The sequence below is a fragment of the Podarcis cretensis genome (genome assembly GCF_951804945.1).
Source record: "Podarcis cretensis genome assembly, chromosome: 12".
NCBI lineage: Eukaryota > Metazoa > Chordata > Lepidosauria > Squamata > Lacertidae > Podarcis > Podarcis cretensis.
Window position 1 is genome coordinate 755,001 of NC_137181.1, and position 16,247 is coordinate 771,247.

The 16,247-nt window shown below is 57.7% G+C and overlaps 1 protein-coding gene across 2 annotated transcripts in view; it reads left to right on the plus strand.

The window, feature by feature from the left end:
• The window catches only part of AGAP3 (ArfGAP with GTPase domain, ankyrin repeat and PH domain 3), a 99,751-nt gene that overhangs the window by 72,397 nt on the left and 11,107 nt on the right, over positions 1 to 16,247 (plus strand). For both annotated transcript variants that reach the window (XM_079996422.1, XM_079996421.1), the window contains exons 12-13: positions 10,270 to 10,458; positions 14,330 to 14,491. In XM_079996422.1, coding sequence (XP_079852548.1) covers positions 10,270 to 10,458; positions 14,330 to 14,491 — 351 coding nt within the window. The remainder of the gene's footprint in view (positions 1 to 10,269; positions 10,459 to 14,329; positions 14,492 to 16,247) is intronic.

A 16,247-nucleotide genomic window follows, 5' to 3' on the forward strand; every position in this document is an offset into this window, starting at 1 on the left:
CAGACCTCCCTTCCCTTGATCTGCAGCCTCTCTTGGGTGCCCCTTGCCTGCCCCTGCTGCGTGCCTGCAGGAGGACGGGCCACAGGGCTACAGGCCAGCCCCTGTCTCTCTCCCCACCCCCACCCCCTGGCAAGAGGATGGCCGCCGCTGCCCAACTTTGGAGCGCTTGACTTCGCAGCTCAAATGTTCCTCTAATGGAATGTAGATGGAGTGATGGAGGGAAGGGAGAAGATGAGCAAAGTGCCGGCTCTATTAACGGTTTTCAGTGTCTAATTAAATGCAAATAACTAGCATTAAAGCCCCATTACGGCTGAGCATCCAAGCCCTCCAAAGTTGGGAAGTTTGCAAAGTGGGGGCTTTGTTTCTGGGGCGAACGCAGCCGTTGCCTGCAGGTGGGTGGTGGGTGGACAGAGTGTGCCGGCAAGGAGCGGTTTTCCCCGGCTCGGGGCGCCTGCCCAGCTCTGCCCGCCTCCCCTGCCAGCCCTGCTGAACCTCTCCCTTCAGTCTGGCGAGTTGGCGGCTGGGGAGAAATCTTTTGGAAGAGGAAATCTGGTGTTCTGACCGAGGGGCAAGGCCAGGGTCTTAATGGGTGGCGATGGAAATGGAGTCCCCTCTGGCCCTTCTGAAGGCCCACTGGCCGCTGGTGGCGGAATCTTTTCAGAGATCCCACAAAAGCTGCAGCCACAACAAATCTCCTTGTTGTTTCTGCTCCAATGCGCATGTTTGGCATTCATGGCTCCAGCTCCCTCCAGCTGGCTTTCTGGGGGGGGCCTCTCAACGCTGCAGCTCGGAGCCAGGTCCCGGCCAGCCTCACAGGCCCTGCCAGAGATGGGTTGGGGCTGGGCCCCCAGGCAGCCTCTGCCATGCCCTGCCCTTGCCCGCTGCTGTGCAGAGTCAGTGCCACAATGATCCCACCCGGCAGGGCAAAGGGGGGCGGCACGCAGATGGGCGCTTGGTGCACAAGAAGAGGAGACCTCGGTGTATCTGGAAGGGAGTCGGTGGGAGGGTGTCTGCTCCTCACCTTGCCTGGCGCTGGGTTCAAGAGGAAGGAGAGGTTTGGGCCTTGTGGAGGGGGGCAGAGTGCATCTGGACTGTGGGGCTTGCTCTGCCCTTCCACCCGTGGCGTCATTACTGCGCGTGGGGCTGGCTCGTTGGCTTGATTGTTCCCCTCTTAAGCGCGCATGGCTGGCATGTGCTCTGCCCTTCGCCCCGGCCAGGCACGTGCCCTGCCCCCCCCGCCCCCCCCCCCCCCCCCGCACCGCAGGGGCAGAGAGCGCGATTGGCTCCCCCAAGCCCGGTTGCTTTGCCTGCTGTGATCATGTCACGTCGGGCTCTGTCGATGTTAACATCTCATTATCTTTGTTACTGTAATTACATTATCCGCTGCTTTATGCAGAATTATTCTCCAAGGACTAATTGATGGATCCATGTTTAATTCATTAATCATTAGCATCAAATTCGACAATTACAGTGCACACTGATTGTGGAATTTCAAATGTAATGAGGGAAGAATTAACAAAGAAAAGGGAAACCTGTTTGGCTGCTGCTCTGCTGCGCACTACGGGGGTGATGACATTGAGGCAGGGGGAGAGGCGGGGGGCGCTGGGCAACGGAGGGAGGCAAGCAGAGCGAAGACCCCTCCCTCGCCTCTGGAAGCAGGGGTCTCTGGACTCCCCTGCCCTGGGAATGGGGGCAGCCTTCTTCAAGAGGTCTCTTCCCTGCCAAGGCTGAGCGGCCTCAGGTGCGAGGCATGACTGCAAACGAGTTCCTCTCCTGGCAGAAATGTCTATGTGGCTCCCCACTGGATCTGGGCAGGCCCCTGTTCTCTGTCCAGGCAGCCCTGCTCTTCCCTGCACATCCCTTTTGCTGCCCACTTAAATGCCCCATTAGCTGTGCCCTTCCTACCCCCCCCCTCCATAAAGTATTTTTTTTCTTGTGTTGAAATCTATCAGAAATGCAAATAAATAATAATAACAGCAACAATAATGAAATTTTAGTCTAAAAGGCCATAGATGGTTTAATTAGCCAAAGGCCTTTACTGTTTTAAAAGCATGCAATGATATAGTGTGTGACTCCTTAGCAAACCCAGCTGTGCATCATACATAAATGGAAGGTGTTATTTGGGGGCGGGGGGTTAGAAGCAGCCTGCAGACCTTATAATCTTGTAGAAAGTTGCATTTTAAGTTTGAAGGCTCGGAGAATGAAACCGCTCCGTCATGTGACGGGTGATGAGCAGCAGTGCCTTCAGCTCTTCCGCTGAACTGCATGCCACCTTCCCCATCCTGGCCTCTTCCAGACTACAACTCCCATCAGCCCAAGGGCTACATGACACTGAGACTGATGGGAGTTGCCCTTAACTCAGGTGTGTCTCTTTTACACCTGCCCCACACAGCCCAAGCAAGAGGCACACCTTTGGCATGGACTCATTTCTCTTCGCCGAATCCATGCCTGGGAGATCCATGGATCTCCTGATGTTTTGTAAAATTGATTGATCATTTTTATTTGATTTTGCAAATATAATTTTATAACAGTCCACATACAGTGGTACCTCTGGATGCGAACGGGATCCGTTCCCGAGCCCCGTTCGCATCCAGAAGCGAACGCATCCGTGCATCCGCACATGCGCGGGTCGCAATTCGCCGCTTCCGTGCATGCGCGTGATGGCATTTTGAGCATCTGTGCATGAGCAAGCGGCGAAACCCGGAAGTAACATGCTCTGTTACTTCCGGGTTGCCGCAGAGTGCAGCCCAAAAATATTCATCCCGAAGCTACTTCAACGCGAGGTATGACTGTACACATCCATATAGAGAGATTACTCTGAATCTCCAGACTTCTCCCCATCCCCTTCATGGGTCCTATTATTTACATTTAAAACTGCATATTATTCTGTAATCTATCCATCCATATTATAGTGTTTGTTACGTTACAAGTGAGATTAAAATCCTGCTGATGTTTTCATCCGCTTGCAGTGGTCGGTCTCCTAAATAGATTATAATTTCCCCCCATTCTTTTTAAAAGTTTTTGTCCTCTTGGGTTCCTGAGCTTTCCAGTCAACTTTGCCATTTCGGCATAGTCCATCTGCTTGTTTTTCCATTCCTCTCTGGTCGGGACTCGTTCTTCTGTCCGCCTCTGCGTGTGTTTTCTAAAATTGAAAAACAGCCCAGAGAGGTGGGCTAGCAAAGGCCATGAGGCAGCAGTTCTGACTTGGAAGGTTGCAACTGTGGCTGAGGAGGGGGGGGGGGGCGCTCATCCTTTCCCACTTGCCATTCCCCTTCCCTTGTCTAAATTCCCCATGCCCTTGCGCCCGGCGCTGGGAACAGGCACCTGTTTTCTGCCTGGGCCCTGATTGCCATGGGGGGGGGGCGGGTTCGGTCACGAAAAGAAGCTTAGGAAAGAAAAGGTGTCTCTTCCCTCAGCTCCCCCCCCCCCCCACTTTTTAAAGTTTTATTTTTGCTTTAAGAATTCAGGTGGTGACCTGAGCGTGGAGCTGGCACACCTTGGCTGGGCCCTTGGCTTTGTTCGCAGGGCTCCTGCCAAGCTTCCCCCATCCTCCGGGGGGCGGAGGGGGCCTGAGTTCGGGAGGCGCGGCAGCGGCCTCACCACTGTGTAGCGGGGGGTCTGCTTGGCAGATCTGCCTGGGTCACACCAGCCGCTCATTCTTGGGGGGGCCTGCACCTTTATATTTTGATTTGTGTCATAAAAATTTGTACACTGCTTATTAAAAACCAAAACCTCAAAGTGGTTTACAAAGGATAAAGGAAGGAAATCAAGATGAAAATACAGCTGTACTTTAAAGCATGCAAAAGTTATTGAAAACCCTTTGCCTGTGTTCCTTCCAGCGCCTCCCTCAGAGTGCTGCTTCTTCGGTCATCCAGAGCAGTCTGGCGGCGGCAGAGCTCTCCTCACAAAACGCCACTCCCTGGCAGTATTACTGTTCCGCTCTTTATTCTGAAAGGGTCTCCATTTTTATTTGTTCCATTTTTTTTTATTTCGTAAAATGGCACACCGCCTGGTTGTGGTTTGCAAAAGCATAAAATGAGAATGCCAGGATAACATTTCAGTAGTTTTAAGACATACACAAAATTAAAATACTCAAACCAGTTCAGATTCACAGCAACTTTTTAAGCGTCTGGGGAGGCTGGTTTAAGCAAGAATATTTTTAGCAGGCTCTGTGAAAGGTCCAGTGAAGGCGCCTGCTGGATGTCAAGAGGCAGGGAGTTCCACAGGGTAGCTCTGGAATCGTTGAGTTCTTGCCAATGTGGAAAGGGTATTATGGGGTGCCTGGGATAGTGCCAGTTCCACTGATGGAGGGGGCACAGGTCAAGTAAATTAAGAGAGGGTGGGGGAAGGGTCCAGGTTCCCCCCTTCTGCCCCCAGGGGCCTTTTCCTCTCGACTCTCAACAGGCTTTGCCAGCTGCAGAAATGGGTCTTTGCCACCACTGTTCACCTGTTAGGGCTTTAGACAAGTGCGCTTGAGGCTTTTTGTGTTTTTAACTGTTTATTTTATATGTGAATCAACTTGAGGCTGTGGTTTAGGAGGCAATGAATGAATCGCCGTCAATGCTAACGCTGCTCCTGCCTTAGGAGGGAGGAGTCTAGTCAGTGGCGGAGGCCAGGGAGCTCAGGCTTTGCCATGCTCAGTTCTCAGAGCACTTCCTGCTTAAAAGGTCTCTGGCAGCAACGCCAGGGGAATTTCAGGCGGACTGGGTTCGGTGGCCCCTCGGAGGGGTGGGTGTCAGTAGAAGGCAGCTCCCTGCGCTGTTGTGCATCATGTTTTAGTTGAGGAGCAACTTGCACATTTGATGCAAAATGAGCATCATAGGATAAGAAAGAGCACAATGTCCCCTTAAGCATCTCCTGTCCCTCCCAATCAGACACAGCTTGGAAACCCGGAAATGATCTCTTTCAGCTTCCTCCTTCTGGAAGAAGGTCCAGGGTTATAAAGACCAGGACTAGCTGCCTGAGAAACAGCTTCTACCCAAATGCAATTCTGGTTTTAAATGCAGTATAAGGAGTATATTGTATTGTAGTATATTGTATTTTAAAATGGGGTTTCAGAGTTTTTAGGGGTTTTCGAATGTCTTATGTAGATTTTTCAATTTCATTGTTCCGTATGGGGCAGTGACAATAAAGATATCATATCGAAAGCTAAGCCCCTGAGCCCCACAAGGCTGGCTTTTTTGGAGGAGGGGTTTCGTAGGTGTTTGCTTCCTTTACTGCATTTACCCCTCACCTTTCGCCAAGGAGCTCAAGGTGAGCTGGTCCCCCCAGCTGCCTCCTGCCAGACAGAGCCAGCGCAGGTGTGCCCGTTTCTGCCAGAGAGAGCCCGTCTAAGGGGAGCAAGAGCCATCAGCTGCCTCAATGTGTTTCAGCCGTTATCGGGATCTGTCCTTGTGAGCAATCCTAGAATCAGGATTGTAGAGTTGGAAGGGACTGCCAAGGGTCATCGAGTCTGACCCCCTGCGATGCAGCAATCCTAGCCGGAGCATCCCTGACAGGTGGCCAACCAACTTCCGAAACCACCAAGCAAAGAGAGCCCACCACCTTCCGAGGTTGTCCATCCCACCAGCAAGCAGCTCTCACCCTCAGAAAGTTTTATCTGAGGTTTAGTCAGAATCTCTTCTCCTTTGAATCCGCTAGTTCGGGTCCTCCCCTCTGAAGCAGCAGAAGACAATTGGCACAGCCTCTTCCTGCCTTCAGGGACGTGGGTGGCGCTGTGGTCTAAACCACAGAGCCCTAGGACTTGCCGATCAGAAGGTCGGCGGTTCGAATCCCCGCGACGGGGTGAGCTCCCGTTGCTCTGTCCCTGCTCCTGCCAACCTAAGTTCAAAAGCACATCAAAGTGCAAGTAGATAAATAGGTACTCCTCCAGTGGGAAGGTAAACGGCATTTCTGTGCTCTGCTCTGGTTCGCCAGAAGCAGCTTTGTCCTGCTGGCCACATGACCCAGAAGCTGTATGCCGGCTCCGTCGGCCAATAAAGTGAGATGAGCGCCCCAACCCCAAAGTCGACCACGACTGGACCTAACGGTCAGGGGTCCCTTTACCTTTACCTTCCTGCCTTCACCTGGAGGATAAAGAGGAGGGTGGGGGTCATTTGTCCCAGGGCCCCTCCCTCAGCAAGGCCCTCCCTGTCCTCTGCCAGCTGAGCCTGGCTTCTAGCTGCTCCCTTCCCAGCGCCCAGATCTGTGCTGATGGGCCTGACACTCAGGGGCTGCTCCAGTGACTCCTCGCCTGCCTGCCATGCCATTTCCAGCTGCACAGCTCTGTGAAATAGCTTTCCAAGGTGTCTCTCTGCTCAAACTCCCTCCCTCTCTCCCTCCTGACTCCCCAGAGCCTTGCAAGAGAAGGCCCCCCCCCTCCGCTCTTGGCCCTCAGCCGCCTCCCGGGAGACCTGCAGAGAACGATGGCAAAGGACCCTCTGGTGCCTTGGCCAGTGGCTGGAGCCTGCCAGTTTCCTAGCGGGCAAACTGGGTGGCTCCAAGTTTCCAGAGGCCGCTGTGGGGCCTTTTCTGTCTGTCAACCGCCAGGCCTCCTGGCGTGACAGGCAGGGAGGGAGGGAGCCTGACAGGGGTTCCACGTAATGCTTTGCTGTGGGCCCCTGTTTTGCCACGGGCACATGGGGCTGGCCGTTCCTGCCCTTGTTGGCTGCTGCTCCCAAACGCGCTGTTGGCAAAGCCCAGCCCAGAGGGGGGTGCAGTGAGTGAGCTGTCCTTCCAGGGGGCTTTTGCTGTGGAGCAGCCTCCACCTGCCCCCCCCCCCCGCCCAACACACACACACACACGTTCCAGGCCCACTCTTGGAGGGGAAGGCAGAGACTGATTCCCCATCAATGGAAATGGACTTGAACTGACACAGCGAGTGGCTGGATGGATGAAGGACGACAGCAAACTAATGTGGGGCGGGGGGGGGTGTTGTGTGACCCATTGTGCACTTTCTTCAGAATTCCGCATTTGAAACTCGAACAGGGGACTCAAGGGGAGGCTCTGCCCCTGCGAGTCCTCTGAGCACCCCGCCCCCTTGGACCTCCATCTGAGGACTGTGCTGGCCCCGTTTTCTGCAGCACTGCAGAATGAGCTTGTGGCTGTGTGGGCACCTGTGCCCCCTTCCCTTTCCCCCTGCTGCCGCCGATGGGCAATTTCAGCCTCCAGCTTCCTTCTGCCCAAGCCCCCCTGCTCCACCTGCCTTGCCTGGCACATGCCAGCTCCCAAGGACCGGGAACCTTGAGAGGGAGAGCTGCCACCAGGAACACAAGTTGCTGCCCGCCCCCCTCAGCACCAGGCAGTGACCACGTCTGGCTGACGAGCTGCTGGCAGCTTGGCTCCTGCCTCCCACCACGAGCCCCTACTGAACCTGAATGTCTGTTAACAATGGCTTGTCGGGGGGGGGGCATCCTTGCCTGCAGGGCATTGGCCCTCCTTTTCTGTGCCCAGCACAGAACTTCAGCCAACCTAACTGATGTTCTGAGCCCCCCAGCCAGGTGTGTCGCAGGTATTGGCTGTCTGGCATCTCAGGCGAGTGACAAATTCGAGTCATTCTAGTCCAGAGCAGTTTGGGAGCTGCTCTTCTTCTCAGCAGGTGTAGTTCACCTGAGTACTTCTCAAATCCCACACCAGGGTCCTTTTTAAAAAAAGTAAAGGAGAGACAGGAACGACGCTTATCTCAGGTGGACTTCCAAATTAGGAAGCTGAACGTGGGAAGACTCCGGGCAGATAAAAGAAAGTTAAACGATGGAATTTGCTCCCCCAGAAAGCTGTGGTGGGCTCCCGCTTGGGTGGCTGGAAAAGAGGGTTGGACAGGAGGGCTCTCGGTGGCTCATGGGCACAATGGCCGGACTCTGACATCCCCAGCTGCTTCTGCTTCTGGCGGGGCAACCCAGTCAGATAGGCGGGGTATAATATATTATTATTATTATTATTATTATTATTATTATTATTATTACTATTACTATTACTATTACTATTATCCATTTCTTTTGTGAAAACCCAGCCTGGCTGGTCTCCCTGGCAGCTCCCTCTCCCTGCATAAAACTCATGCGCCTGTTGAGCCAGTGAAATAAGACCTGATTTGCACCTTGCGCTGGGATGGAAGTGAGGAGTGGGAGGCCGGGAGACGCGGGGTGGGCATTCCAGAGGGCCTGTGCCCACAATGCCATTGCTCTGCCCAGAGGCAGGAGGGTGGCTGGTGGGGGGAGTCAAGGTCTTGAGAAGGCTGCCCTCCTCCTCCTGCTCCTCCAAGACATTTTGCCCCCTGAGATGGACCCCAGAATGCTGTCCTTCTCCCCACCAGGGAAGAAGGGGCGAGAGAAGTTCTGCCTTAGGAACAAGGAGGGAAGGAAGATTAACGTTGGGATCTGCTGCCCTAGTGAGTCTCCTTCCCTGGCAGCCCTGGCTGGGACCTTGTGGCTCCCCGTCGTCTCCAGCTTCTGGCTGGGGGGGTCTTGACCATGGCTGCTCCTGCCTGCCGCTGCTGCGGCCCCTCCCCTCCTGCCAGGCAAGGCAGCAAGAGAGATGGATGTGGCAGCCGGGAGCCGAGCACCAGCTAATTACCCTTCCGAGTATGTCTTGTAAATTAAGGGCTAATTAGAGGCAAAGTCGGTGTCATGGTTTTACACGTGTTTTTCAGGCGCTGAACCGCCAGAGGGAGGGGGAGCTCAGCGGAGAAGAGAGCGGGCGGCCCTGTCACTCATCCCAGGGTGGGGCAGGGGATGGGGCCAGCAGAGCAGCAAGGCTCCCCTCAGACCCCAGACCCCTTTACACCTGTCCTGGCAATGGTCAGGTTCGGGGCTTGCTCTCTATAGCACAGAGATAAATAGGACCACAAGGCTCTGGCCGGGTTTGGCTTGAGAGCAGCTGCGGTTGCTTGGAGCCCCAGCTGTGTGGGGTGGGCAGCAGGGGCTCGGGGGCTTCCTTGGCCCAGCCTCTCTCCTCCCCCCAGCTCCGAGATCCTAGAGGTTGGAAAGGGACCCCCAAAGGGCATCTAGTCCAACCTCCTGCAATGCAGCAATCACAGCAGCCTCTCTTTAAAAACCTTCAGGGAAGCAGAGTCCGCCCCCTTCCAAGGAGGGAGTCTAGCCAGGATGGTGCCCCCTTGTCTCCCCATCAGCCTCTCCCTCCCACTTGCCCCATCCATCTGGGGGGCTGCAAGGCAGCTTCAGCCCCAGCCTGTGGCTCCCTGCTGCCCTTGCCGTGGTCCTCTGTCTCCCAGGCCTTGCCTTCCGGGATCACTCTTGGGCCGAGAAGAAGTGGCTGTCCTCTCCCACTTTCTCTCTGGAAGTGCCCAGGGCTGTGAAGATGGGGGGGCTTCCTTGAAATGGGGCAGGCGATGGGCTGGCCAGCTGGGGCTGCTTGGCCCCCTTGTGCAGTGCAAGGGGAGGGGAGCAGCGTCCGCGCTGACGGCTTTTGCTTGGTTCTTCCCAAAAGTTTCGTTCCCGTAATGTAAGAAGATATAAATGCCGGGACACCCCGGCAGAGTGAGAGTTCCTGTGTGCCAAGGGGTTGGCAGTGCCAAAGAGGGAATCCTGAAGGGCTCTGCAATATCCCCTCCGTGGTTCTCTGGCCAGAGGTTCAGGCTGATCCCTCACAGGACCCCACTGTCTGTCTGTCTGTCTCCCTCCCACTGATGCCCCTCCTGCTGTCCTTTCCATCAGATGAGCCAGGAGGTGCCAGGCCAGAGGTGGGTGGGCTCGGCCACTACAGGCACAGGCGGACAGGCAGGTCAGAACTTGGGGACAGCAGGAACGTAGCCCCCTTCTCACCCTGGCCCAGCCCCCCCCCCCCGCCCCAGCTCCCTGCTGGCTCCCTTGTGAATTCCCCCACCACAGGAAGCTGAGATTGGTCTCTCGGGCAAGTGGCCCCAAGGACCGCATACTGGGGGGGGGGGCAGAGGGAGGGGGGCACAGCTTGTTGCTGCCCCGCTTTGGTGGTGGCTGGGGTGGGAAGCTGGCGTGACTCAACAAAGCTGTTTCCCCAAGCTGCCCTCGACAGGTGTTTTTCAGGCATCGTAAAACAGCGCCGTTCAGCAGCTTACCTGTAGCCTTTAGGAGCAAAGATGCCTTTTTGCGAGCAGAGGGGCTGGAGCTCCAAGCAGGGGGGGGGGCATCAGGGCAGCCAGCCCCCCATGCCCAAATATAGTGGCTTCGCCTTCCCTCCTCTTGTCCTCAGAGGTCCCACTGGCCTCCCAAATCCTTGGGTCTGGCTCCATCCCTCCGCTGCAGACCCCACACGCCCAGATGGGTCTCCCCCTCACCCGGGGCTGTCTCTCTCCTGCAGGCGCCCCCCACTCGGCCAGCAGCACCTCCCTGCACTCGGAGCGCTCGGGCAGCGGCACCAACCTGGTGGGCTTCAGCATGAAGCCGGATGGCGGCGGGGGAGGGGGCATGCACCAGCGCTCCTACTCTGTCTCCAGCGCAGACCAGTGGAATGAGGCCGTCGTCCTGCCTAGCAACGTCCCAAACCCAGGTGTGTATGGGGGGGGGTGAAGGGAAGGGGTTTGTGAGTTTTGTGCTGCGGGAGGTGGGCAGACCTGCTGCGGTTTGCCCCTGCAGCTGCCCCTCCATCTCTCAGCCCCTGTCTTCAGAGCTCAGCCCATGGAGTGGGGCCGCTGCCACGATGCAGGCCAGAAATTGCCCCCCCTCCCAGGAAGGTGGGGGTCCCCTCCGCCTCACTCCTCTTTGCCCTCCCCATGTCCTGATCTTTATTCCAAGCCTGGGGCCCCAAAGTGTTTCCACAGGAGTTGGGAAGGGGAGAAGGCAGGGGAAAAGGGGCCACCCCAGGCAAGGCCCCGCTTTGCCCAGGGCCAGGGGAGGTTGGAGGTCAGGCCTGGAGGGGCAGAGAGGCAGCAAGGGTCTTCTGCCTCCCAGGGGAAGGCTTTGGCCACCCTCTCACGCCTGCCTGCCTGCCTGCGAATGTGCTGCACCCGTTGGCTGGCTGCAATGAGCAGGAGCCCCAGCAAAAAATCTCTCCTGCCTCCCCCCTGCCTCCCCCCTCCCTCCCTCCTGCACGGGTGTTTCAGGACAGTTGAGTGAATTAAAATAATTCATACATTTCCCAACGTAGCCACTTTGCCGAATTGGAAAATAAATGCTTCTGTGCGGCATCCATCACTCGGTGCTTCCTGGCTCTGCCGCCGCACTAAAAAAGCAGTTAAATGCACATCAAGAGTGGAGGAGCCATTTCCATGCCTGCTCGCCCCCTTGTCGTTCTCATTAGCGCGGCAGCCGCCCCCCCACTCCCTCCCAGGGGCTTTCGCAGTTTAAAGAGAGCCTCTTTATGATCATTACCGGAGTCCGACTGCGCCGCCGCCATTTGGAGCTAGGGAGGCTCCTCATTTGTAACTGTGAAAAACTATCAATTTCGGCGCGCCTGATGCAGCGCCTCCATCATTGGCCCCATCAGCTCCCTGCTGGAAGCGAATTAATCAGACTGTTACTGCTGATGGGGCAGAGCGAGAGAGAGAGAGGGAGGGAGAGAACGAGTGAGCGGGCGGGAGCCAGCCAGCCAGCCAGCCAGTGGATGTGGGGCATGGCAGAGGGCTCCTCGCCCATCGCCCAGGTGGGGAGGACCCTGCCTGCACCACCAGGAGCTGCCCTGGCCGGAAGCGACAGCAGAGGAAGTGGGGCTCTGGCGGTGAGGGGAGGGTGTCCTTATAGCAGGCCAGGGGCAAACAGTGGCCGGAGAGCCCCTGCGGCTCTGGGAGCCCTTGGCAGATAGGGAGGTTCACCGCTCTGCCTGCGTGAGCGTCGCTTGGGGTGAAGAGTCTCTTCCCGTATAGGCGGGTTGGTCTGGATGACCTTTGGGGTGCCCTCCGCTACCACATGGCCCTGTCCCCAGGGCTTTTCCTGCAGCCCTGGCAGGGGCTGCATCTGTGTCGAATTCTACCCTGGTCCCCCTGGGTGTGGGAGAGTTTCCAGAACAACCCCTCCTTGCCTGTGGTCCTCAACCTCTGGAAAGAAGAACAGCTGGCAGGAATGGGGAAACGGGGGGGCCAAATGCGGCCCTCCCATTCTCTCCGCCTGGCCCCTGGGCCTCTCCCCAGCCCTGCTTTGCACTCTCCTAGGGAGCTTTTGCCCGGCCGCAAGGCGTCCTTGAGCTCTGCTTAACAGGTGGGCGTGAGCAGAGTCTTGCCCAGCTGATGAAGCCCACTTTGGTTGCCCATTCTTGCCCCACACATGCCCCCAGAAGAGAAAGTGGCCCTCTGGCTGGGAAAGGCCTCCCCCCCCCCAATCTGGCAATAAGAAGAGCCTCCTGCCACATTTGCCCCAACCTCCTGCTTCCCCCAGTGCCCAGCCAGATGCCTCTGGGAGGCTGGCAAAGAGGGCAGGAGCTCTCTGCCACCTAGGATGCCCAATGCCTGCTCTCCTGGTCCTAGAGGTGGCGTGTGGCCCCCGGGACTGGTAGGCACTGGCAGGAGGAGAGAGGTGGGGAGGAGGCCGTGAGCCAGGCGCCTGTCCTGGGTGGGGGCTGAGGGGTCAGGAGCCCTGCTGAGGTTGGCACTGCACGACTCGCCGTGGCTGTGGATCCTCCAGGGCCAGCATAGGAAGGGCAGGGCTTGTCCTCTACTCGGACACCAGCCCAGAAGCCATGGACTTGGTGAGGTCCCCGTGGCTGGGCCCCATCCAGGCCCCCTGGCAAGGGGGCCAGTTCATGCAGCCATGCTGGGAAGAGAGGCAGTCTCCTCATTCCGAGACGGAGCATTTGGTCCATCTGGCCTAGTGGTGTCTGCACGGACAGGCAGCAGCCTTTTCCAGCACCACATGGTGCTGCCTAGGGTGTGTGTGTCTGAGACCTGCTTGCAGGGCAGCCCCTCTGCTGCCAAGCTCTGCCCCTTCCCCACATTGGCCCTGGCTGGGTTTGCAAGACATGGGGCTGCCCCATGGCCAGACGTTTCCTGTGGCCAGAGCCCCACAGCTCAGCACGGTTGGGTCTGTAGCCCAAGGACAGGATCCCCCAGGGTGATTGGGCCCCTGCTTCCCCCTGGGCCCCTTTCCCTTTGCAGAGGAGGCTGAGAGAGACCCCTTTCCCTGCTCTGTGTGGGGTTCTGTCCCACTGCCCCTTCCATTGCCCCTCTCCACCTGTGGCTGAGGCCCTGCTGGCTTGTCTCTGCAGGGCCCTGAATCCCTCACTAACTTCTGCAGCCGGGGGGCGGGTAAGGGGGCATCCTGAGCAGGGCAGGATCCAAAGGAAGTTCAGCCCATCACCTGCCTGTCTCCCCTGCCCCCTGGCATGGCAGGGGTTCTGAAGCAAGTGGGGCTTCCCCCAAACTCTATGGGGGGGGGGCCAAAGTCCTCCTCACAAACAGTTGGCATTAAGGACATCGGCTCCTACCCTGCGCATTTAATCCAGTGCAACTTGATGTGGTTTCATTCATTTTATTTCATAAAATTTGCACGCCCCTTGATTGTAGGAAACCTCAAAGCGGTTTACAAAAAGAATGTCGCTTTGAAGCCCAAATGCCCCCCCAATGGGAACGGTAGTTCTGCAAAGGGGTCAGACCAGAGACCGCTAAAGGAGAAGCGGCAGGGGGGTGGGACGGTGGGGGCTTTTTAGTAACGCAGGTGAGCCTGATGTTTGTGCCGGGGGCCTGTTTGCAGAAGGGTGGGGGCAGCCCACTCCCCCCACTCCCAGTGAAGGGAGCCCAATGAGCCCCCCCCCAAAGCCCCTGCCCTTGGGGGGTGCAGGGGCCGCACTGCCCGGGATCCCTAGCCGAAGAGGGTGGGGTTGGGCCGGGGGGGGGTCTGGAGCGCCTGGCGGGGGGGCTTCCGCATTTACGCTGATTGGGAGCGGGCGTTCTCTGCTCCGCGGCTGGAATTGAATGTCAGGCTTCTGATTTTGTTGCTGGTCTCTAATGAAATTTGACATTTAATGGTGAGAGCTGCGGCGGCGTGTGTGCGTGTGTGTGTGATCGGAGCTTGATTAGCGCACTCTAATTGACAGTAATTAGCCAGCTCCCTGATTGTTTCTAATTCTGCTATTAATTGTAAGGAACAGTATGATTGAGGATAAATTTGGCGCGTGGCAGGCAGGGATATGGAAGGCGCTCGCGGGGACCCTCCCGTTCCTGCCCCATTGATGGGGGGGGATCTGCTCTGCCCTGGGGGGTGGCCTGGCCCTTTCGGTGGGGGGCAGGGGAGGCATTGATATCCCCCAATGGGGAGATGCCTTCCTAGGGGCAGAAAGGTAGTGGAGGGGTAGGTTGCCTGCTTTTATTGTAGAGTGGGGGGTTCCCAGGGGTCATCCAGACCAACCCCGCTTGCGTGGGGCCTGGGGGTCGGCAGGGTGGGTGTGCCGCGGACGGCGCCTCTGACGCTCTCTCTCCTCTTTCCGCCCCCAGCCAACGGCACCGCCGACGCCCTCAGCTCCAGCCCCAACGTGTCCAGCACCGCCAGCCCCAAGCTGGAGCCCCCACCGTCCCCCCACGCCAACAGGAAGAAGCATCGCCGGAAAAAGAGCACGGGCACCAGCCGGCCGGACGGGGCTGGGACGGTGGCCGAAGGTACCTTGGGGAACTTGCCTGGGGAGGGCGAGGGTGGGCCTGATTCCCCCTTCAAGGCGCAGGCGCCCCCAGGAGAGGGCAACAGAGTGGGGGCTTCCGTCCCAGGCAAGCAGCCGCTGCTTCCTCGGAGGCTGCGTGAAATCACAGAACTGTAGATTTGGGAGGCAGCCCTAGAGGCACCTAGTCCAGCCCCCGCAGTGCGGGAGTCATGTTGTGAATGCTTGTTCAGCCTCCAGAGCATGTGCAGAGTCCTTTCTGTTGCCGCCTAGCTGGGAGGGCCGTGGATGAGGAGAAGGGCTGGGAGGGCCTTGAGAGCGGTCAGGGGCCTGTCCTGAGCCTCGAGGCCTGGCCCTCCTTCTGGCCTCTTTCTGGGGCCTGCCTGCAGGGGCGTTGTGCTTCCCAGGAAAGCCCAGCACGATTCCCAGCCTGCCCTCCAGGGTCTGTGGGGAAGGGGCTTCTCGCTTGCTCAGGGGGTTGTGCGTTGTGCCCAAGGAGGAGACACTGCCCAGGTTGCGCTGAGCGGGGCAGCTTGGGTTGTGCAGGAGGGAAGAAATAAATATCCATTAGAAGTGGTGTTCAGGGTGGAAGAAATAAATATCTGCTGCCTTGACAGTGAGGCCGCTAGTCCTCAAGGAGGGAGCCGGAGACCTCAGCTGAGTCTGTCTCCTCCTAGTCTGTGCCATGCCTGGCCTGGGTGTGTGTGTGTGTGTGTGTGTGTGTGTGTGTGTGTGTTTGTTCCCCTCGCCTAGGCTTGTGAGCTGTGTGTCCCGGGGGAGCTGAGTTAAACCGTAGCAATATCCCAGGGGTCTAGCACATCCTTAGAGGCTTTCAGGGGTGCAGGTCACTGAGCCCCTTCTCTGTGCAGACGGAGCAAGAAGGCTGAGGCTTCTCCCCCCCCCCCCCCGATCTGCTGGCAATGCAGAGGAAAGGCATTTGCATTGGTTAGTGGATATCTTCACATGCTCAGGAACCCCCGTGGCTCCTTCTGGCAACACCCCAGGGCCTCTCGAGTGAAGGGGGGCTTTGCATTCTCAACTCCAGCACCCATTTATCCCTTGCTGCACCTGCTGTGCAGAATGACGATTTGGGGCAGACTTGGGGGGAGGGCAGACCCAACCTTCTTTTCCTGCAGCTTGATGTGGCCCCCAAACCCCCTTGGCATTCTGCTTGCTCCTCATTTTGCAGCGCCCAGGAATCTGCCGGCTCACTCCATCCCCCTCCCCCTATCCCACGCCAGGGCCCCCTTTCCCCCCAGCGGAAGAGGCATTTGGGGCTGCGGAGGGGGGCTCACCGCAGGCAGGCAGGCAGGCAGGCCCCAGTGCCTCAGGTTGGCACCCTGGGAGAGTTGGGTGAGGTCTCGGGATGAATTGCCATCAGTTTATCTCATTTAGGAGGTAATCAGAGGCGAGGACGTGCGGCGCAATTGAATCTTCGTTGTTCTGAAGTATCATAAATCACGCACGGAGCTGTTGCTTTTTTACATGGCCGCATGTTAAAGAGTGAGGCGCCGCCGCCACTGTGTCAAACTGCTCAGGGAGCGTCTGCAAAGTGCACCGGGGCGCATCAGGCAGCCGTGGCAGAGGGCGGCGGAGCAGGCCCCCCCCCGCCCCGCCCAACTTTTGCAAACTCCCCGACCAGCTGGGTGCGTGGCAGCTGAACTCCTGGGAGCAAAACGTGGCCGGTGGGGCTGGGGTGCGAGGGATCGGGGCAGGGTTCCTCCTCAGCTACTTCCTCCCGGCCAGGGTCCCTTGGCTGT